Below are 22,183 nucleotides of genomic sequence, written 5' to 3'. Positions count from 1 at the left end.
ATAGTGCACCCACTGATGTTCAGCTTGAACTCATTGACCTGCAGTCTGATTCACTACTGAAAGAGCACTTTAAGTCAGCATCACTGCTAGAGTTCTACTCTGCTCTCAAGGAGGAGAACTTTCCAAACATGAGGAGACATGCTCAGAAGATGTTGGTTCTCTTTGGATCGACCTACATATGTGAACAGACATTCTCAGTCATGACGTTTACCAAGTCCAGGTACAGATCCTCTCTCACTGATGAACATCTGGCAGCTGTGCTTCGCATCTCCACCTCAGACATGCAACCTGACTTTGATGGACTTGTTAAAGCTCAACAGAGACTGGATTTATCACACTGAATAAAAAAAAAAAAAGGAACTGAAGAACACTAAAATGTGGAAATATAACAAGTGAAATGGGACACTTGATGGATCTTTTTTTCTTTTTTTTGCACAGTTCTGAAAACATTAAATGTTTAATATAGGCATGTAAAGTAAAAAAGGCTACAAAACTGGGACACTTTTCTTTACACAGTTCAGTGACATGTCTTGTTTATTTTGGCTATAAGATGATGTGATGTCTTTAGAAAGCTAAGAAAATCCTTGTTTCAATAGTATATAAACCTCAAATTATTTATTATTTATAATATTATTTATTATTTCTATAGCACTTTTTCATACATGCCCTTTGTTATTAATGTTTCACATTTTGTTTATCATTTTGGAAATAAATTCTATTTGAATAAATGATATTTTTGAAAGCCAACCTCACCTTTTAATTGCCAAATAGTAACATACACTCTTACCAGGGGTCAAAACAATGCCATTTACTGCTTTTTATATAGAAATAAAATGTATATTATGCATAATTGAGTTTGGAATTTTGGCCCGGCCCTCCAACATATTTTCAGTTGCTCATTCGGCCCCCTGGGAAAAATAATTGCCCACCCCTGCTTTAGACCGTATTTTAGTATGAATATGTGAATGAAAAAGTAGAACGATGCTACATCCTAAACGATAGATACTTGACGTTGAATGGGCCATAGTAATGTCAATTTAGCAATACAATTTAAAAAGTTATAGCCCTGCAAAGAAGGGGAACATCTCCATAGACAAATAGAGCTGGCAGAGGATGGTATAAGGATGGATATAAGCGTGGCAGAGAAAGGGTTAACATGTGTATATATATACATGGTTAGCCGTCGGGTGCTGGCTCCCAATCACGTATATATATATACGTGGTTGGCCCCGAATCGCTTAAAGTGACAGCCCTAGTTGTTGTTGACCTGATTGATGTCATGCTACCTTGTGTCCACAGAGCCTGTCGGACCCCAACAACTACCACGAGTTCTGCCGTCTGCTGGCGAGGCTGAAGAGCAACTACCAGCTGGGGGAGCTGGTGAAGGTGGAGAACTACCCCGAGGTCATACGCCTCATAGCCAACTTCACTGTCACCAGTCTACAGGTGGGTGCTTCTCAACTTCACTGTCACCAGTCTACAGGTGGGTGCTTCTCAACTTCACTGTCACCAGTCTACAGGTGGGCGCTTCTCAAACACTCAAAAGTCTGTTTCGCTATTCTCTATCAAAACGCTTCTCGTACAAGTATTGCAGAGAAATGTCAAAGGTACTCACAGTTGCACGAGGGTTTTGGACAGACAAACGCTAGGGTTTGAAAGCTCGCCGTTGCTAATAAACATTTAAAATAATTTTTATAAACTGGTCAACACTGCTCAAAACGGCTTTATTTCCGCCGTTTTGACCAGTGTTGGCCAGTTTATAAAGATTATTTTAAATGTTTATTAGCAATGCCAAGCTTTCAAAATCCCTCTGTCTCCTCCATGTCTTCATCCCTCTCTGTCCTTCATGTCTTCATCCCTCTCTCTCCTCTCTGTCTCCTCCATGTCTTCATCCCTCTCTGTCCTTCATGTCTTCATCCCTCTCTGTCTCCTTCATGTCTTCATCCCTCTCTGTCTCTTCATGTCTTCATCCCTCTCTGTCTCTTCATGTCTTCATCCCTCTCTCTCCTCTCTCTCTCTTCATGTCTTCATCCCTCTCTCTCCTCTCTGTCTCTTCATGTCTTCATCCCTCTCTGTCCTCTCTGTCTCTTCATGTCTTCATCCCTCTCTCTCCTCTCTGTCTCCTTCATGTCTTCATCCCTCTCTGTCCTCTCTGTCTCTTCATGTCTTCATCCCTCTCTGTCCTCTCTGTCCCTTCATGTCTTCATCCCTCTCTCTCCTCTCTGTCTCCTTCATGTCTTCATCCCTCTCTCTCCTCTCTGTCTCCTTCACGTCTTCATCCCTCTCTCTCCTCTCTGTCTCTTCATGTCTTCATCCCTCTCTGTCCTCTCTGTCTCTTCATGTCTTCATCCCTCTCTCTCCTCTCTGTCTCCTTCATGTCTTCATCCCTCTCTCTCCTCTCTGTCCTCTCTGTCTCCTTCATGTCTTCATCCCTCTCTCTCCTCTGTCCTCTCTGTCTCCTTCATGTCTTCATCCCTCTCTCTCCTCTCTGTCTCTTCATGTCTTCATCCCTCTCTCTCCTCTCTGTCTCTTCATGTCTTCATCCCTCTCTCTCCTCTCTGTCTCTTCATGTCTTCATCCCTCTCTGTCCTCTCTGTCTCTTCATGTCTTCATCCCTCTCTCTCCTCTCTGTCTCCTTCATGTCTTCATCCCTCTCTCTCCTCTCTGTCTCCTTCATGTCTTCATCCCTCTCTCTCCTCTCTGTCTCCTTCATGTCTTCATCCCTCTCTCTCCTCTCTGTCTCCTTCATGTCTTCATCCCTCTCTGTCCTCTCTGTCTCTTCATGTCTTCATCCCTCTCTGTCCTCTCTGTCTCTTCATGTCTTCATCCCTCTCTCTCCTCTCTGTCTCCTTCATGTCTTCATCCCTCTCTGTCCTCTCTGTCTCTTCATGTCTTCATCCCTCTCTCTCCTCTCTGTCTCCTTCATGTCTTCATCCCTCTCTCTCCTCTCTGTCTCTTCATGTCTTCATCCCTCTCTCTCCTCTCTGTCTCCTGCATGTCTTCATCCCTCTCTCTCCTCTCTGTCTCCTTCATGTCTTCATCCCTCTCTCTCCTCTCTGTCTCCTTCATGTCTTCATCCCTCTCTCTCCTCTGTCTCCTTCATGTCTTCATCCCTCTCTCTCCTCTCTGTCTCCTTCATGTCTTCATCCCTCTCTCTCCTCTCTGTCCTCTTCATGTCTTCATCCCTCTCTCTCCTCTCTGTCTCCTTCATGTCTTCATCCCTCTCTCTCTTCTCTGTCTCCTTCACGTCTTCATCCCTCTCTCTCCTCTCTGTCTCTTCATGTCTTCATCCCTCTCTGTCCTCTCTGTCTCTTCATGTCTTCATCCCTCTCTCTCCTCTCTGTCTCTTCATGTCTTCATCCCTCTCTCTCCTCTCTGTCTCTTCATGTCTTCATCCCTCTCTCTCCTCTCTGTCTCTTCATGTCTTCATCCCTCTGTCCTCTCTGTCTCTTCATGTCTTCATCCCTCTCTCTCCTCTGTCTCCTTCATGTCTTCATCCCTCTCTCTCCTCTCTGTCTCCTTCATGTCTTCATCCCTCTCTCTCCTCTCTGTCTCTTCATGTCTTCATCCCTCTCTCTCCTCTCTGTCTCCTTCATGTCTTCATCCCTCTCTCTCCTCTCTGTCTCTTCATGTCTTCATCCCTCTCTCTCTGTCTCTTCATGTCTTCATCCCTCTCTCTCCTCTCTGTCTCTTCATGTCTTCATCCCTCTCTCTCCTCTCTGTCTCTTCATGTCTTCATCCCTCTCTCTCCTCTCTGTCTCTTCATGTCTTCATCCCTCTCTGTCCTCTCTGTCTCCTTCATGTCTTCATCCCTCTCTCTCCTCTCTGTCTCCTTCATGTCTTCATCCCTCTCTGTCCTCTCTGTCTCCTTCATGTCTTCATCCCTCTCTCTCCTCTCTGTCTCTTCATGTCTTCATCCCTCTCTCTCCTCTCTGTCTCCTTCATGTCTTCATCCCTCTCTGTCCTCTCTGTCTCCTTCATGTCTTCATCCCTCTCTCTCCTCTCTGTCTCTTCATGTCTTCATCCCTCTCTCTCCTCTCTGTCTCTTCATGTCTTCATCCCTCTCTCTCCTCTCTGTCTCTTCATGTCTTCATCCCTCTCTCTCATCTCTGTCTCTTCATGTCTTCATCCCTCTCTCTCCTCTCTGTCTCTTCATGTCTTCATCCCTCTCTGTCCTCTCTGTCTCCTTCATGTCTTCATCCCTCTCTGTCCTCTCTGTCTCCTTCATGTCTTCATCCCTCTCTCTCCTCTCTGTCTCTTCATGTCTTCATCCCTCTCTCTCCTCTCTGTCTCCTTCATGTCTTCATCCCTCTCTGTCCTCTCTGTCTCCTTCATGTCTTCATCCCTCTCTCTCCTCTCTGTCTCTTCATGTCTTCATCCCTCTCTCTCCTCTCTGTCTCCTTCATGTCTTCACCCCTCTCTGTCTCTTCATGTCTTCATCCCTCTCTCTCCTCTCTGTCTCCTTCATGTCTTCATCCCTTTCTCTCCTCTCTGTCTCCTTCATGTCTTCATCCCTCTCTCTCCTCTCTGTCTCTTCATGTCTTCATCCCTCTCTCTCCTCTCTGTCTCCTTCATGTCTTCATCCCTCTCTGTCTCCTTCATGTCTTCATCCCTCTCTCTCCTCTCTGTCCTCTCTGTCTCCTTCATGTCTTCATCCCTCTCTCTCCTCTCTGTCTCTTCATGTCTTCATCCCTCTCTCTCCTCTCTGTCTCCTTCATGTCTTCATCCCTCTCTCTCCTCTCTGTCTCCTTCATGTCTTCATCCCTCTCTGTCCTCTCTGTCTCTTCATGTCTTCATCCCTCTCTGTCCTCTCTGTCTCTTCATGTCTTCATCCCTCTCTGTCCTCTCTGTCTCCTTCATGTCTTCATCCCTCTCTCTCCTCTCTGTCTCTTCATGTCTTCATCCCTCTCTCTCCTCTCTGTCTCTTCATGTCTTCATCCCTCTCTCTCCTCTCTGTCTCTTCATGTCTTCATCCCTCTCTGTCCTCTCTGTCTTCTTCATGTCTTCATCCCTCTCTCTCCTCTCTGTCTCTTCATGTCTTCATCCCTCTCTCTCCTCTCTGTCTCTTCATGTCTTCATCCCTCTCTCTCCTCTCTGTCTCCTTCATGTCTTCATCCCTCTCTCTCCTCTCTGTCTCCTTCATGTCTTCATCCCTCTCTGTCCTCTCTGTCTCTTCATGTCTTCATCCCTCTCTCTCCTCTCTGTCTCCTTCATGTCTTCATCCCTCTATGTCCTCTCTGTCTCTTCATGTCTTCATCCCTCTCTCTCCTCTCTGTCTCCTTCATGTCTTCATCCCTCTCTGTCCTCTCTGTCTCTTCATGTCTTCATCCCTCTCTCCTCTCTGTCTCCTTCATGTCTTCATCCCTCTCTCTCCTCTCTGTCTCCTCAGCACTGGGAGTTTGCGCCCAACAGCGTTCACTACCTGCTGAGCCTCTGGCAGCGGCTGGCGGCGTCCGTCCCTTACGTCAAGGCCACTGAACCCCACCTGCTGGAGACGTACACGCCCGAGGTCACCAAGGCCTACATCACGTCGCGCCTGGAGTCGGTCCACATCATCCTCAGGTAGACGCGCTCTTCGGCTCGCTCTCTGGACCTGTTTCCACTGGAATTCCGTCACTAGATAATAACCGACTGTTGCACCTGCTGACTGCCTCCCAATCGCACGCATAGCCCTCAGCCTCTTCTCTCCTCCCCCTAGGCCCCTCACCTACCTCCCCCCTTTCTTCTCTCTCTCTCCCTCTGGTTCTCACTTTCCTTTTCTATTTTTCACTCTCTCCTTTTATCTCCCTTATTTATTGTTGTCCTTGTATACTATTGCTACTGTAATTTTGTATTTTATTTACTTGTATGCATGTACATAACCTTGTTTTTGTTACAGCCTCCCCCTTTTTCTTTACCATGCATATCTTGTGTCTTATCTATTAAATTTTTTCTATAAAAAGAATTGTATGCCTATTTTATTATTGTATTTTGCACAATCAATGCGGTCATGACCACCCACATTTCACTGTATGCCCTGGTATGTATGTGACGAATAAACCTCTTGATCTCCTGTTCCTCCCCTCAAACTCTTCATTAATGCTCTCCTGTTCCTCCCCTCAAACTCTTCATTAATGCTCTCCTGTTCCTCCCCTCAAACTCTTCATTAATGCTCTCCTGTTCCTCCACTCAAACTCTTCATTAATGCTCTCCTGTTCCTCCACTCAAACTCTTCATTAATGCTCTCCTGTTCCTCCCCTCAAACTCTTCATTAATGCTCTCCTGTTCCTCCCCTCAAACTCTTCATTAATGCTCTCCTGTTCCTCCCCTCAAACTCTTCATTAATGCTCTCCTGTTCCTCCCCTCAAACTCTTCATTAATGCTCTCCTGTTCCTCCACTCAAACTCTTCATTAATGATCTCCTGTTCCTCCCCTCAAACTCTTCATTAATGCTCTCCTGTTCCTCCACTCAAACTCTTCATTAATGCTCTCCTGTTCCTCCCCTCAAACTCTTCATTAATGCTCTCCTGTTCCTCCCCTCAAACTCTTCATTAATGCTCTCCTGTTCCTCCCCTCAAACTCTTCATTAATGCTCTCCTGTTCCTCCACTCAAACTCTTCATTAATGATCTCCTGTTCCTCCCCTCAAACTCTTCATTAATGCTCTCCTGTTCCTCCACTCAAACTCTTCATTAATGCTCTCCTGTTCCTCCCCTCAAACTCTTCATTAATGCTCTCCTGTTCCTCCCCTCAAACTCTTCATTAATGCTCTCCTGTTCCTCCACTCAAACTCTTCATTAATGCTCTCCTGTTCCTCCACTCAAACTCTTCATTAATGCTCTCCTGTTCCTCCACTCAAACTCTTCATTAATGATCTCCTGTTCCTCCACTCAAACTCTTCATTAATGCTCTCCTGTTCCTCCACTCAAACTCTTCATTAATGCTCTCCTGTTCCTCCCCTCAAACTCTTCATTAATGCTCTCCTGTTCCTCCCCTCAAACTCTTCATTAATGCTCTCCTGTTCCTCCCCTCAAACTCTTCATTAATGCTCTCCTGTTCCTCCCCTCAAACTCTTCATTAATGCTCTCCTGTTCCTCCACTCAAACTCTTCATTAATGATCTCCTGTTCCTCCACTCAAACTCTTCATTAATGCTCTCCTGTTCCTCCACTCAAACTCTTCATTAATGCTCTCCTGTTCCTCCCCTCAAACTCTTCATTAATGCTCTCCTGTTCCTCCACTCAAACTCTTCATTAATGCTCTCCTGTTCCTCCCCTCAAACTCTTCATTAATGATCTCCTGTTCCTCCACTCAAACTCTTCATTAATGCTCTCCTGTTCCTCCACTCAAACTCTTCATTAATGCTCTCCTGTTCCTCCCCTCAAACTCTTCATTAATGATCTCCTGTTCCTCCACTCAAACTCTTCATTAATGCTCTCCTGTTCCTCCCCTCAAACTCTTCATTAATGCTCTCCTGTTCCTCCACTCAAACTCTTCATTAATGCTCTCCTGTTCCTCCACTCAAACTCTTCATTAATGCTCTCCTGTTCCTCCACTCGCCCTTCAAACTCTTCATTAACTCATTCAGAGCCACGCCCCTTTGACCATAGTAGGGCTAGCGTGCCAGTAAGGAGGTCAATGGGAGGTCGGGGAAATTTGCGAACGCCTAAACTATATCTTAAATTATGGGTCTAAAACACTCCTCGCTTATCAATGACTTGCTTGCAGTCAATATGTACGAAACGTATTGTTTTTTCATTGGTACATTTCCGTTTTATACCGTTTTGAATACGAGTATAGTTTTGAAGATTTTGGAGAATTCCAGAGAAATCCGCGATAATAGCCCTTTACTGGAATACACAAAACACGTTGTCATTTTTCGGCTGATTTATGAATCGTTTTCAAATAAACGCTAGATTATCGATAGTATATGTGTACTTATGCACGCTAGAGAAGTTATCCAAGATTATCCATGCCGTGGATACGGCTAACGTTATGCACACACACACACACACACGCTGCGATGGCGGTGATAGGAACATCTGATTAACCCAAGACTGGTAACATAGAGTCCTTACCTCACATCAGATGTTCTGCAAAAAGATTAATCCAATTCTTGATCGCCATTCCAAATATTGATCGCGTTCATTGATCCAACGTTATAGCACCAAAACACATAATCGAAAGCTGCTCCGAGCCTCCCAAGTGAATGTGGTAACTAGGGCTGTCTTAAATACTTCGAAGCTTCGAAGCTTCGTTCGATGGCACAAGCTTCGAACATTAAAAAAAAAAATCGAAGTTTAAATAAAAAAAATATAATTTTTTTTTCAAAAAATCTTTTTCAAACATTTTTTATTTTATTTTTACTTCTGTGTGTGTGTGTGTGTGTGTGTGTGTGCATGGGGCCATTGGGTGGGGCCGGGGGACAAATACACTGGAGGAAAGTAACCCAGCTCAGCACTGCCCAAATTATATCATCACTATTGCCTGTTTGAAGGATATCATCCTCAAACACATATACACCACCTACACGCCTATTCTCAGTCCTTGCCCCACAATGGTGGAATGAACTACCCACCCCAGTTAGGACAGCCGAATCCCATCCAATCTTTCGCCGTCGACTAAAGACGCACTTCTTCAACCATTATCTGAAATTAAATTAAAAAAATTAAATTAAAAAAATCTAACCCTAACTAACCTTACTGTCATGCACTTGTCCTAATAAACTAACCTACACTGTAACACGCAACACTTTGATGAATATTGTTACTCAGCTGATAGAGTTGTATCCTTCCTGATGACCTGTCGTACAGAACTTGTAAGTCGCTTTGGATAAAAGCGTCAGCTAAATGACTAAATGTAAATGTGAATGTAAATGCCTTGTAGAATTCCACACATAAGAAAGAAAGATACTGGGATGAATAAACAAAATAGGAAATAAAATGTAGAAATGCATGCAATACATAAATAAATATGAATCTCCATATATGAAATAGAACATTTAGATAAGGTGCTACTGAGATGTTTTGGTGAGTTCTTTGTTTTTTTGTGGAAGTAGCCCTTCTTAAAAATGCATGAACATTCACTGATAATTGGTCTGTAGTGGAGTCTACAAGGTCTACATTGCCGGACCATGTAGAATCTGGACCTTGTAGACTGACATAATTCTGTGCATAGTTTAGTCTACACAGGCCATATTTCAAATAATCAAAATCTTACTTCATTCATCTTAAACATTCTTGATTTGGGGGATTGGTAGTTCCCATGAAATCTGAAGTTGTTCAAACGACAACAGCGATCCACCTTGAATTAAATCACACTGTGTTGGCTGCGTCACAGTCACGAAAGGGGCTACTTAATTCATTAATCCAATCCACTTTATTTATAGAGCACATTTAAAAACAACAAAGTTTACCAAAGTGCTGTACAAGTCCCACAACATAAGATAAAAAAAAATATATATATATTTTTTTTTAATTCGAAGCTTCGAATTAACCCGTTAATTAACCCGAGTTAACCCGACTAATCTCGTGGTCGGCACTGAATGGGTTAATGCTCTCCTGTTCCTCCACTCTTCAAGTGCGGCTCGGTAGGACGTTGAGTATTCTCAAAAAGGGATGGTCAGCTGAGAGTGAGAGAGCGGAGAGAGCAGAGTCCATTCTACATTCATTGCACACTAGGGCTGACCCCTATTAGTCGATTAGTCTACTAATCGGTCGAAAGGAGCCGTAGTCGACTAGCCAACCTCTTAGTCGAATACAAAAAAAAGGAATTATTATAATATATATATTTTTTTTATCATTCTTTCCAAAATAAAAGAGGCCTAGAAGCGTGGCTAACGCTAATGGCACGCATACCAGAGGCTAACTGCCTACGAAAACAGGCACCGAGGCACTGAAAGAGTATTTCACCCATCTAATGAACACACTAGACTAGACAAATATCAAGATGTATCCATCAGTGGACCAATTGCATGCTTTTGCAGAGGACAAGAAGCCTTCAGTCGACTCCTTCAGACATTAAGCACCCCCACAGCCCAAATGGAATGATACAAAAAAATTACAAAAAATTACAAAATATTATACCGGTACTTTTCCTTTTTTTATTATTATTTTCTATTTAATTTTTTGAACTGCAAATTTTTGGCCAATCATAGTCGACCATCCAAATCCTTAGTCGGGGACAGCCCTATTGCACACACTCACTTTAAACATTCACCTTTTAACATTCACTTTAAACACTTTTTAACACTACACCATATTTTATTTTATTTATTACAAAAATATTTGCACTACATCTCTACCACATTTTTGCATTTTGTTCTTGTATATTGTATATTTTGTATAGTGTTTGGCCTTTATTCTTTTTACTCTTTTTGTACTGTATGAATCTCAGGAGGGTCATACAGAACCAATTCACTGTAATGTACATGCATGCACCTTATATGTGACAAAATAAAACACAGATTAAGTTTTATTATTATTATTATAATATAATACTATTATATTGATATAATATTATTATTTATTATAATAATATATTATATATATATATTTTTTAAATAATTTTTTATTATAATTAGAAACTTTTTATATAATAATAAAAAAAATTATTTTAATAAAACATGGCTGAACTGTGTGTGTGTTGAACAGAGATGGCTTAGAGGACCCTCTGGACGACGCCGGCCTCGTGCAGCAGCAGCTGGACCAGCTGTCGACCATTGGGAGGTGTGAGTACGAGAAGACGTGCGCTCTGCTGGTGCAGCTGTTCGACCAGGCGGCCCAGAGCTACCAGGAGCTGCTGCAGTCCACCAACTCCAGCACCATAGACATCACTGTACAGGAGGGTGAGTGGCACACGCACACACACACACACGCACACACATAAACAACCCACTAGCCATCCAGGCGGCGTCTATTCTTTAACTAACGGATTTCCAGTTCCGTGTTCGAGTTCTGCGATCTGATTGGCCACTGACGTTTCTGGTGCGATCTGATTGGCCACTGACGTTTCTGGTCATGTGACATGTGCGCCCAATCGTGTGACGCGCCCATTTCCGCCTCGAACAGCGGCAAACTACCTAACGCCTAGTTTATCACTGGTTAAGCTTAGGCGACTCTTTCGAAGTTGGTTAAGGTTAGAGTTTGGAATCAGGGCTGGTGTTCTATCACCCTGCTCTAAGACGAACTCTAACCTTAACCAACTTCGAAAGAGTGCCTAAGCTTAACCGGTGGCAGAACTTGCCGTCACACGATTGGCGCGACCAGAAACGTCAGTGGCCAATCAGAGCGCAGAACGCGAACGCGGAACTGGAAATCCGTTGGTTAAAGAATTCAGGCATCCAGGCGCACACACACTCACAAACAATGTGACTCAACTCGCAACTATAATATTTCTAACTGTTTGCTCGCCACTTGTGAGAGGAGTTTCCACAGGGTCATTTCCAACGCAAGGGCCATAGGGATAGGGATTTATCATTGGGAAAATGTATTATCTATTGTAATTAGGGATGTCCGATATTATCGGCCGATATCGGCAGTAAAATGTGATATCGGAAAATATCGGTATCGGTTAAAAAAAAAAAAAAAAAAAAAAAAAAAAAACAATATTTGTTATATATATATCCAGTGAAATTATTAGTTACCTGAAATTATTCAGTTTTTTGGACGGGGAAACCCTGCATATATCGGTATCGGTTGATATCGGTATCGGAAATTAAGAGTTGGACAATATCGGAATATCGGTATCGGTAAAAAAGCCAATATCGAGCATCCCTAATTGTAATAATTCTGCCTCATGTGAACATTGGCAAGCTTTCCATTTTTGCACAAAAAAAATTCCCTTCTATCTAATTTACGATTAATTGCGAATTGTTTCACGTTGAGCTATAGATTGTGGATGAATACACGCAGAAAGGTACACCATGCCAATGTTCATGCTTTATTTGTTTTAAACGAGACCATTTAGAAATGTGTCCATTGGAAATACATGGCGATTTCAAGCGAGGTGGACCGGCCGGAAACAACAATGACGTGACCAACCACTACACCTGCCTATATCCCATGGCTAGATATCGTAGCTTCTACAATTCTTACAGCGTTTGGTAACCGTGACGTTTTTTAAGTGTGATTCTAGTTAATCCCGACACCCCCCCCCCCCCCCCTCCCCCCTCCTGCAGGCCGGTTGACATGGCTGGTCTACATCATCGGAGCCGTGATCGGAGGGAGGGTGTCTTTCGCCAGTACAGACGAGCAGGACGCCATGGACGGAGAATTAGTGTGTCGGTAAGAATCCCAGATCACATGCTGTAGTACAGTGGTTCTGAAGGTGGGGGCCCTCGAGGGGGTGTCATGCTGTAGTACAGTGGTTCTGAAGGTGGGGGCCCTCGAGGGGGTGTCATGCTGTAGTACAGTGGTTCTGAAGGTGGGGGCCCTCGAGGGGGTGTCATGCTGTAGTACAGTGGTTCTGAAGGTGGGGGCCCTCGAGGGGGTGTCATGCTGTAGTACAGTGGTTCTGAAGGTGGGGGCCCTCGAGGGGGTTCCTGGTGACATGCTGTAGTACAGTGGTTCTGAAGGTGGGGGCCCTCGAGGGGGTGTCATGCTGTAGTACAGTGGTTCTGAAGGTGGGGGCCCTCGAGGGGGTGTCATGCTGTAGTACAGTGGTTCTGAAGGTGGGGGCCCTCGAGGGGGTGTCATGCTGTAGTCCAGTGGTTCTGAAGGTGGGGGCCCTCGAGGGGGTCTCATGCTGTAGTCCAGTGGTTCTGAAGGTGGGGGCCCTCGAGGGGGTGTCATGCTGTAGTACAGTGGTTCTGAAGGTGGGGGCCCTCGAGGGGGTTCCTGGTGACATGCTGTAGTACAGTGGTTCTGAAGGTGGGGGCCCTTGAGGGGGTGACATGCTGTAGTACAGTGGTTCTGAAGGTGGGGGCCCTCGAGGGGGTGTCATGCTGTAGTACAGTGGTTCTGAAGGTGGGGGCCCTCGAGGGGGTGTCATGCTGTAGTACAGTGGTTCTGAAGGTGGGGGCCCTCGAGGGGGTTCCTGGTGACATGCTGTAGTACAGTGGTTCTGAAGGTGGGGGCCCTTGAGGGGGTGACATGCTGTAGTACAGTGGTTCTGAAGGTGGGGGCCCTCGAGGGGGTGTCATGCTGTAGTACAGTGGTTCTGAAGGTGGGGGCCCTCGAGGGGGTGTCATGCTGTAGTACAGTGGTTCTGAAGGTGGGGGCCCTCGAGGGGGTGTCATGCTGTAGTACAGTGGTTCTGAAGGTGGGGGCCCTCGAGGGGGTGTCATGCTGTAGTACAGTGGTTCTGAAGGTGGGGGCCCTTGAGGGGGTTCCTGGTGGTCCCCAGAAATATAGGGAATCGTTTAATTTCACTATTTCATGATCTAGAAGTGAGCGAGAAAAGTGTAAAAAGTGACTGTTCTGGTCATAGGTGTAAATGCATCCACTGGAATCTCCTCCGCTACAGTATAAACAGTTCCATGGACTAATGTAGGGATGGGCAAAACTCACAGAGTGTCGATAGTCACTGGGAACTATTTGAATACTAATCAACCCCCCACACATTTACTTAAGATTTTGTTTTTACTTAATAATGAACGTGAGTTAATCAAACAAGCGCTAGCTGGCCGCTGTTGTTGCCAACAGCTTGATATTTAGGAGTCAAAACAGGCTATTATTATATTATCATTCTTAAAGTGACTTTGTTGATGCTTGAAATGTCTGAGCTTCCACGTTAACATTATGGTTCTGTTTTGACTTAATGGCAAATGTGAGATAATCCAACAAGCGAGTTAACTGGAGCAGCTCGCGGAGCAGGAGAAGGTAAAGCAGGTTACACAAGGTTACATCACTGACATCACTTGAAATGCGTGAGCTTAGTGAAACAACATGGCAAACGACGTACAAAACATTGCTACCAACGGTACTACTCGCTAGCTGGCTAACTAGCTAACGTTAACTAGCTCCCGTCAAAACGAACGGGTTGGTATGGCCATTGCGTTATTTATATTTGACATTAGCTATTTATGGGTGGAATATTCTGATTCTAGATCAGTCACATTAAACGTTCTTTGTCTGTAGCTTGCTAGATATGTAGCTAACGTTAGCTAGGCTAACGAAGCTGTAGCTAACGTTACTGTCCATGCAAACCACTCGTCGAAGGGCTAACGTTAGCTCACGTTAATTACCCCCTGTGTATAGAGCATTATTTTCAGATAACTAACAGCACACCACGTCATGTATGATCCATTACAGCTAACTAGCTAGCCATGGTAACTCCCAGCTGTTCCAGCATTCCAGTTGAGATTTCTGACAGGCATTTTCCGAAGTTCATGATTTTTTTGTTTTGTTTTCTTTACTTGCCAGTGTGGCGAGTGGTCTTCATGAATCACTCGCCAAACATAAAAAATACTCATTTGGCGAGTAAAATGGCCTAATTTCCTCCCCTGGGTGTAACGATTCAACCTCACAACGATTAATTTCGATTACGATTATTCAGGCAACGATTCGATGCATCATGAAATCTCTTCATTTGACCACGATTCGATTTTCTATTAATTTTCTATCAGTTAATTCCCCAAAAAATGTTGAATACACAAATGTGGCTGGGGGAACTGATTCACTATATAGGTCAATAAAAACTACACAAAAAAAATTTATTAATCGATTTCTAACGTTTTCAAACGCATTAGAATCTATGCATTTCGATTAATCGATGCATCGTTACACCCCTAGTAGCTACGGCTGTGGGGGTGCTGGAGACATGGTCCAATAGACTTTTATACGCCTGAGTCTCCTGAACACGGGGCGACCAATCCCAAGTCGATCTGCACTTTCTCGGCTGAGCTATAGTCACTTTTCCGCACCTACTCCCGAACTACACATGCGTAGATTGCCGTCTAGGTTCATCAAGTGACTATAGCTCGGCCGAGAAAGTGCCGATCGACTTGAGATTGGTCTCTCTGTATTCAGGAGACTCAGGAGTATAAAAGTCTATTGGATCATGTCTCCAGCACCCCACAGCCGTAGCTACAACCACTTAGTGTCAAGGCTCTCTTCCACATTCATTAATTTTCTCCCCCCGCTCTCTCCTCCATGAGCTCAATGTAACGCAGAAGTGCAGTGGTCTATGGGGCTGACACGGGTCTGTCCATGTCTCAGGGTGCTCCAGCTGATGAACCTGACGGACTCCAGGTTGGCCCAGGCTGGCAACGAGAGACTGGAGCTGGCCATGCTGAGCTTCTTCGAGCAGTTCAGAAAGATATACATCGGTGACCAGGTGCAGAAATCTTCCAAGGTAAATTCCACCACCACCACCATCACTCCTCACAGCCTCTCTGCAACACAGTGCATGTAGGGTTGTCTGTAGTATGTACCCCCCCCCCCTTTTGCAGGAGCATTGGTTGACATAACATACCTCGTGTCCATTAGCTATATGTTGAGCCTGGCCCGGGGCTAGCCACGGTCTAGCATGGTATAGACCACCGCAACACTTCCGGGATTCTGAAATCATGGGGGAGAGAGCGGTGGGAGAAAATGAATGAATGTGGATGAGAGCCTTGACATTAAGTGGTTGTAGCTACGGCTGTGGGGGTGCTGGAGACATGATCCAATAGACTTTTATACGCCCGAGTCTCCTGAACACGGCGAGAATATTCCAAGTCGATCGGCATTCGGCACTATCTTGGCCGAGCTATAGTCACTTTTCCGCACCTACTCCCCAACTACGCATGTGCAGATTTCCCACAGAGTCTACGTTAATCAATCTGCGCGTGCGTAGTTCGCGAGTGGGTGCGAAAAAGCGACTATAGCTCGGCCGAGAAAGTGCCATCGATTTGTGATTGGTCGCGTCGTGTTCAGGAGGCGTCTACGCGAAGCACAACAAACTTGTGTTTCCGCGTTCGAGTTTTGCGCTCTGATTGGCCACGCGCGTTTCTGGTCATGTGACATGTGCGCCAATCGTGGGACAGCAAGTTCTGCGCCCATTTCCGGGTCTAACAGCCTGCAAACTACCTAACGCCTAGTTTATCACTGGTTAAGCTTAGGCGACTCTTTCGCAGTTGGTTATGGTTAGAGTTTGGAATCAGGGCAGGTGTTCTATCGCCCTGCTCTAAGACAAACTCTAACCTTAACCAACTTCGAAAGAGTGCCTAAGCTTAACCATCCAAAAACTTGCGGCCCCACGATTGGCGCACATGTCACATGACCAGAAACACGCGTGGCCAATCAGAGACGGGGAAACACGAATTTGTTGTGGAAAGTATTCAGGCGTTCAGGAGACCCCCCCCCCCCCCCCCCGCTCTCTCCTCCATGAGCTCAATGTAACGTGGAAGTGCAGTGGTCTATGGTTGGGTTTGTGTCTCCATTGCAACTCTCCGGTTGCTAGGCAACCTTTAAAAATTCACACCACCAACTGTGATACACAAGCTAGACCATGATGATGCAAAACAGTCTCAGCCAGGTTAGTGACACAAGGTGTCCGTCTCAGCCGTTGGTCCAGCCAGGTTCTAAAGACAATGGAGACGCACACGCTCACTGTGTGCCAGACAGGCCACAGCATGGCTAGGCCCTGGCTAGTGGAGACATGGCAATAAATAGTCCCAGTGGCTACTCTTCTCTTCCTCCCTCGCTCTCTTCCCCCCCCCCCCTCCTGACTAAGCCTGTACTAACAATTAGCGCCAGGGGGGACCAAGTTGATGGGGACTGAGCACAGGGCTTTTGTCCTGAGCTCTATTGTGTGTGTGATAGTGCTGAGCACAGCTCTTTTTCTTAACACGCCAATATAAGGTCTCTATAGTAAGCTACTATTGATGTTGTGTGGATGTTGTTTTACTGTTTGTTTAGCTTGACGTGTGACGCTGTTCACCAGGGACACAGCGACTGACTGACTGCGTCTGTTTTCTCTTTGTCCCCGGTCAGAAACTGCAAAGTGTGAACGGCCCCAGATAAGTGGTGGAATGTAGAAAGAGTAGCCCCCTCCCTCTCCCTCGCCACGTGTGTGTGTCTGGTGTGGTTCTTACCTCCCCCCTACCCTCTCTGGGATGATAGACTCTTAGCTCCCCCTAACCCTCTGGGATGATAGACTCTTAGCTCCCCCTACCCCTCTCTGGGAGGATGATCTCTTAGCTCCCCCTAACCCCCTCTGGGAGGATCTCTTAGCTCCCCCTACCCCTCTCTGGGATGATGGTCTCTTAGCTCCCCCTAACCCTCTGGGAGGATCTCTTAGCTCCCCTACCCCTCTGGGAGGATGGACTCTTAGCTCCCCCTACCCCTCTCTGGGATGATGGTCTCTTAGCTCCCCCTAACCCTCCCTGGGATGATGGTCTCTTAGCTCCCCCTACCCCCCTCTGGGAGGATGGTCTCTTAGCTCCCCCTAACCCTCTCTGGGATGATGGTCTCTTAGCTCCCCCTAACCCTCTCTGGGAGGATGGTCTCTTAGCTCCCCCTAACCCCCTCTGGGAGGATGGTCTCTTAGCTCCCCCTACCCCTCTCTGGGATGATGGTCTCTTAGCTCCCCCTACCCCTCTGGGAGGATGGTCTCTTAGCTCCCCCTAACCCTCCCTGGGATGATGGTCTCTTAGCTCCCCCTAACCTCTGGGAGGATGGTCTCTTAGCTCCCCCTACCCCTCTGGGAGGATGATCTCTTAGCTCCCCCTAACCCTCTCTGGGAGGATGGACTCTTAGCTCCCCCTAACCCTCTGGGAGGATGGTCTCTTAGCTCCCCCTAACCCTCTCTGGGAGGATGGACTCTTAGCTCCCCCTACCCCTCTCTGGGATGATGGTCTCTTAGCTCCCCCTAACCCTCTCTGGGATGATGGACTCTTAGCTCCCCCTAACCCTCTCTGGGAGGATGGTCTCTTAGCTCCCCCTAACCCTCTCTGGGAGGATGGTCTCTTAGCTCCCCCTACCCCTCTCTGGGATGATGGTCTCTTAGCTCCCCCTAACCCTCTCTGGGATGATGGACTCTTAGCTCCCCCTAACCCTCTCTGGGATGATGGACTCTTAGCTCCCCCTAACCCTCTGGGAGGATGGTCTCTTAGCTCCCCCTAACCCTCTCTGGGAGGATGGTCTCTTAGCTCCCCCTACCCCTCCCTGGGATGATGGACTCTCAACACACAACTTTGAGTGGAAGTTTCATCCTCAATGAAATGGCGGGAGTTCAACCGAGCTAGAGTGTGTGTGTGTGGGGGGGGGGGTAGTTAGTAGTAAAGTTAGAGTGATTTACAAATGATCACATTACGGGGGCCTCCCCCCCCCCCCCCCCCCCGATCCCTGCCACAACCTAACCCTCTGCCCCCCACTGCTTCCAGCATATTGACCAACTATTTAGTGCCTTTTGACGAGCAGTGAAGTAGACCCTTGATGGGTGTAAAATACTTGGCTCTTTATGCATTATGACACAAGTTTATTTTGGGTACCAACTAGGGCTTGTCGTCGGAATTTAATATTTGAATTTCATTTTAATAAAAACAAAACAAAAAATATATATATGAATTTGACTACCAAACCGCTAGGTGAATGTAGATGAAAAGAATTGCCATCTTTGGTGGGTTAATTACATGTATTTATTTGTACTGAGAAATCACTAATACGGAGGTAGGGCTGGAGAAACGGAAGGGCAGGAGGGACATGATGGTTGTGGCAGCTTTTCACAGAACATGACTTCCAAAACCAGCTGTTATTTCAAGACCATCACATTCCCACGTCCTATAAATGTCTGTTACAAAGCATGGCCCAGTGCCTAATGATTGATTCCTAACGCTACTACTACCCATAATGACAAATACAAGATTTTACGCCTGCTTTGATGTGGTAATAATATGTACATTTGACATTTAATATTCAAATTTCATTCAAATGTGGCTCATATCGGTCTATTCGTAGTCGAATGATATTCTTATGAGTCAATTGAACGCCCCTGGTAACCACTGCCATTCCTCACAATTTAGCTTATGTAGTGTTAAAGGATGTAGTTGAATGTTTTTCTTTTTGTCAACATAGCCTACAAAAGAACAATACCTACAACGCATTTCCTTCTACTTTACAAGTCTGGAGTGGTCCATCCAGCCAACACCAGATTATAGTTTGTATCCACAAATCATACAACTCCATTGTTGTTTGTTAAAAAGAAAACATTAAAACGCTTCACAGAGACGCACTGTTTGCTCTGGTCAGTATAATTCATCATTGCAACGAACTAGGGCTGACCCCTATTAGTCAAATAGTCGACTAATCGATTGAAAGGAGCCGAAGTCGACTGCCAACCTCTTAGTCTAATGCAAAAAATATATATAATAATACATTTTTAGAAATATTATTATTTTATTTTTTTAGTAAAAAAAAATTATCATTCTTTCCAAAAGAAAATAAGCCTAGAAGCGTGGCTAACGCTAATGGCACTGCCTAAGGGCCCGTGTCGACCGGGGACGTTTTATGAGTTGTATGCTCCTTTCTGTCATTCATTTCTATGCTACAGGCGCGCTCCTTTTCCCAGCGCCGCGCCTCGCGTTTTAGCGCTCTCGGCAGCCAGCGTTTTTGGGCGGAGCGCTCCCAGCGCCTAAAGTTGAAACTAGTTCTGAAAGAGGATTTCACCCATCTAATGAACACACTAGACTAGACAAATATCAAGATGTATCCATCAGTGGACCAATTGCATGCTTTCGCAGAGGACAAGAAGCCTTCAGTTGACTCCTTTCAGACATTAAGCACCCCACAGCCCAAATGGAATGATACAAAATATATATATATATATTATACTTTTAAATTTTTTTTAATAGTCGACTATTGGCTAATCTCGTCGACTATACAAGTCCTTAGTCGGGGACAGCCTACACCGAACACAGACATTGTACTTCATCCTGGAACTACATGAAGTGGCGGTGAGAGCTTGGAGTCTGACGTAACCAGAGCTCATAGGAAGCCAATCGCTGTCGCTTCATGAAGTCGTTCCAGCACAATGCCAGTCTTCATTGCAGTGATGAATTACACAAACAATACGGCTCTTGTACTGTGACTTCTGGATTATGAGCTATAATCTGGCATCGGCTGGGTGGACTCGTACTTGGAAGGAGAGGAAAGGCATTGCACATGTTTTGGTATTTTCGTTAACTCCACGCTGTTTTTCCATCTTTACTCCCTGGAGCCAGCTTTTTTGACCATTTTCACGATGTTTGCAGACCCATCCTATATTATAGCTATGGACACAATAGTATGGCTCATTTGACAGGCTCTATATTTATACTCCAACATGGAAAAAAACGTTTATTTCTACATGCCTTTGTTTGTGCGCTATCCCATGCTAAAAATCGTCCCGTTTCAAAATAAGGCGGTCTCGTTTTCAGAAACGCAAGATATGACGTGTTTTGTGCAGCATGCACATATTCGTGTGGGTTGCTCGCCTGAAACCTATATTATTTCCAGGTCAAAGGTAAACACGACCATATATGGAATGTTTCTGTTCACGGGGCCACCAAAAAAATAAATGGTAATTAGACGTTACCTTTGTCAGCAGGTCCACCAAAAATGACGATGGACGGATCGTCACCGTTTGTCCTCTTCATAATGATCTCCAATAGTTCGCTCTAGGCGATCGCCATTGCCGAACGTTAGCTGGCTGTAGCCTGGGGTGCTCGCAACTCTGCGACAGATGATGTTGCCTCCTCGGCGGGTTGACTATAGTATTTTATGATTTACGGTGCTGAGTCCGGTGTAGTCTGGTGAAAACGCACGTTATCATCCATGTGATCGCTTTGTCCTCTTCATAATAGTCTCCACAAGTCGCGATCGCCATAGCCATACTATTGTCTCCATAGCTCTACTCACTGCTGCTCGCTCTCTAGTGCTTTGAGTGCTCTCGGCTGCGGCGTGGGGAGGCCCCACACTAAACTAGCCCAGTTCAAAAGGTAGGCGATACTGCCACCCGTCGGGATTCGATCGTCATTTAAATTCTAACATACTCAGAGGTCCCTAGAACACACACTAAGGTCCGCGTGACTGTTTAGAATAATAATAATCAAAAAAAACGAATCAACCGCTGGCTTTCAAAAACGAGATATCTTTTTGAGTTGAGGCTTAAGTTGACAATAAGTTAGACCGGCCTTATAATTTTTAATGCTGGGAGAGGAATTACCACTCTAATCAAATACAACTCGGACTTGTACAAATGCTAGGGCAAGTGGGCACGGAAGCTTGCTTAAAGAAAACAAGTGGTCACGGACCAGGCTCATGTATGTGCTATAAGTATAAAGTATGTTGTTTTGGTTTGCAAAAAAAAGTATGCAGTCCTCAAAAACGAAAACTAAAATGGCCACTTTTGGGGGCGCAGGTTAAGAGGTTAAAGAAAACAAGTGGGTACAGGTCAGACGCTAGATTAAAGAAAACAACTGGGCGCGGACGCTACCTTAAAGAAAACAACTGGGCGCGGACGCTAGTTTAAAGAAAACAACTGGGCACGGACGCTAGCTTAAAGAAAACAACTGGGCACGAACGCTAGCTTAAAGAAAACAAGTGGGCGCGGACGCTAGCTTAAAGAAAACAACTGGGCACGAACGCTAGCTTAAAGAAAACAAGTGGGCGCGGACGCTAGCTTAAAGAAAACAAGTGGGCATGGACGCTAGCTTAAAGAAAACAAGTGGGTACGGACGCTAGCTTAAAGAAAACAAGTGGGCACGGACGCTAGCTTAAAGTAAACAAGTGGGTACAGACGCTAGCTTAAAGAAAACAAGTGGGTACGGGTCGGACGCTAGCTTAAAGAAAACAAGTGGGCATGGATGCTAGTTTAAAGAAAACAAGTGGGCACGGACGCTAGCTTAAAGTAAACAAGTGGGTACGGACGCTAGCTTAAAGAAAACAAGTGGGTACGGTTCGGACGCTAGCTTAAAGAAAACAAGTGGGCGCGGATGCTAGTTTAAAGAAAACAAGTGGGCATGGACGCTAGCTTAAAGAAAACAAGTGGGCACGGACGCTATCTTAAAGAAAACAAGTGGGCCCTGCAGTCTAGCTTAAAGAAAACAAGTGGGCCCGGACGCTAGCTTAAAGAAAACAAGTGGGCCCGGACGCTAGCTTAAAGAAAACAAGTGGGTACGCCACGGACGCTAGCTTAAAGAAAACAAGTGGGTATGGGTCGGACGCTAGCTTAAAGAAAACAACTGGGCGCGGACACTAGCTTAAAGAAAACAACTGGGCACGGACGCTACCTTAAAGAAAACAC

The 22,183-nt window shown here is 45.5% G+C and overlaps 1 protein-coding gene across 1 annotated transcript in view; it reads left to right on the top strand.

Annotated features, from left to right (window-relative positions):
• xpo7 (exportin 7) overlaps positions 1-22,183 on the top strand; it is a 95,792-nt gene that overhangs the window by 37,541 nt on the left and 36,068 nt on the right. Inside the window, exons 10-14 of the mRNA XM_084324423.1 lie at positions 1,300-1,446; positions 5,390-5,562; positions 10,630-10,823; positions 12,156-12,261; positions 15,136-15,271. Coding sequence (XP_084180549.1) covers positions 1,300-1,446; positions 5,390-5,562; positions 10,630-10,823; positions 12,156-12,261; positions 15,136-15,271 — 756 coding nt within the window. The remainder of the gene's footprint in view (positions 1-1,299; positions 1,447-5,389; positions 5,563-10,629; positions 10,824-12,155; positions 12,262-15,135; positions 15,272-22,183) is intronic.

The sequence above is a fragment of the Notolepis coatsorum genome (genome assembly GCF_963971535.1).
Source record: "Notolepis coatsorum genome assembly, chromosome: 11".
Taxonomy (NCBI): domain Eukaryota; kingdom Metazoa; phylum Chordata; class Actinopteri; order Aulopiformes; family Paralepididae; genus Notolepis; species Notolepis coatsorum.
This window is presented reverse-complemented; position numbering and strand designations above follow the sequence as displayed.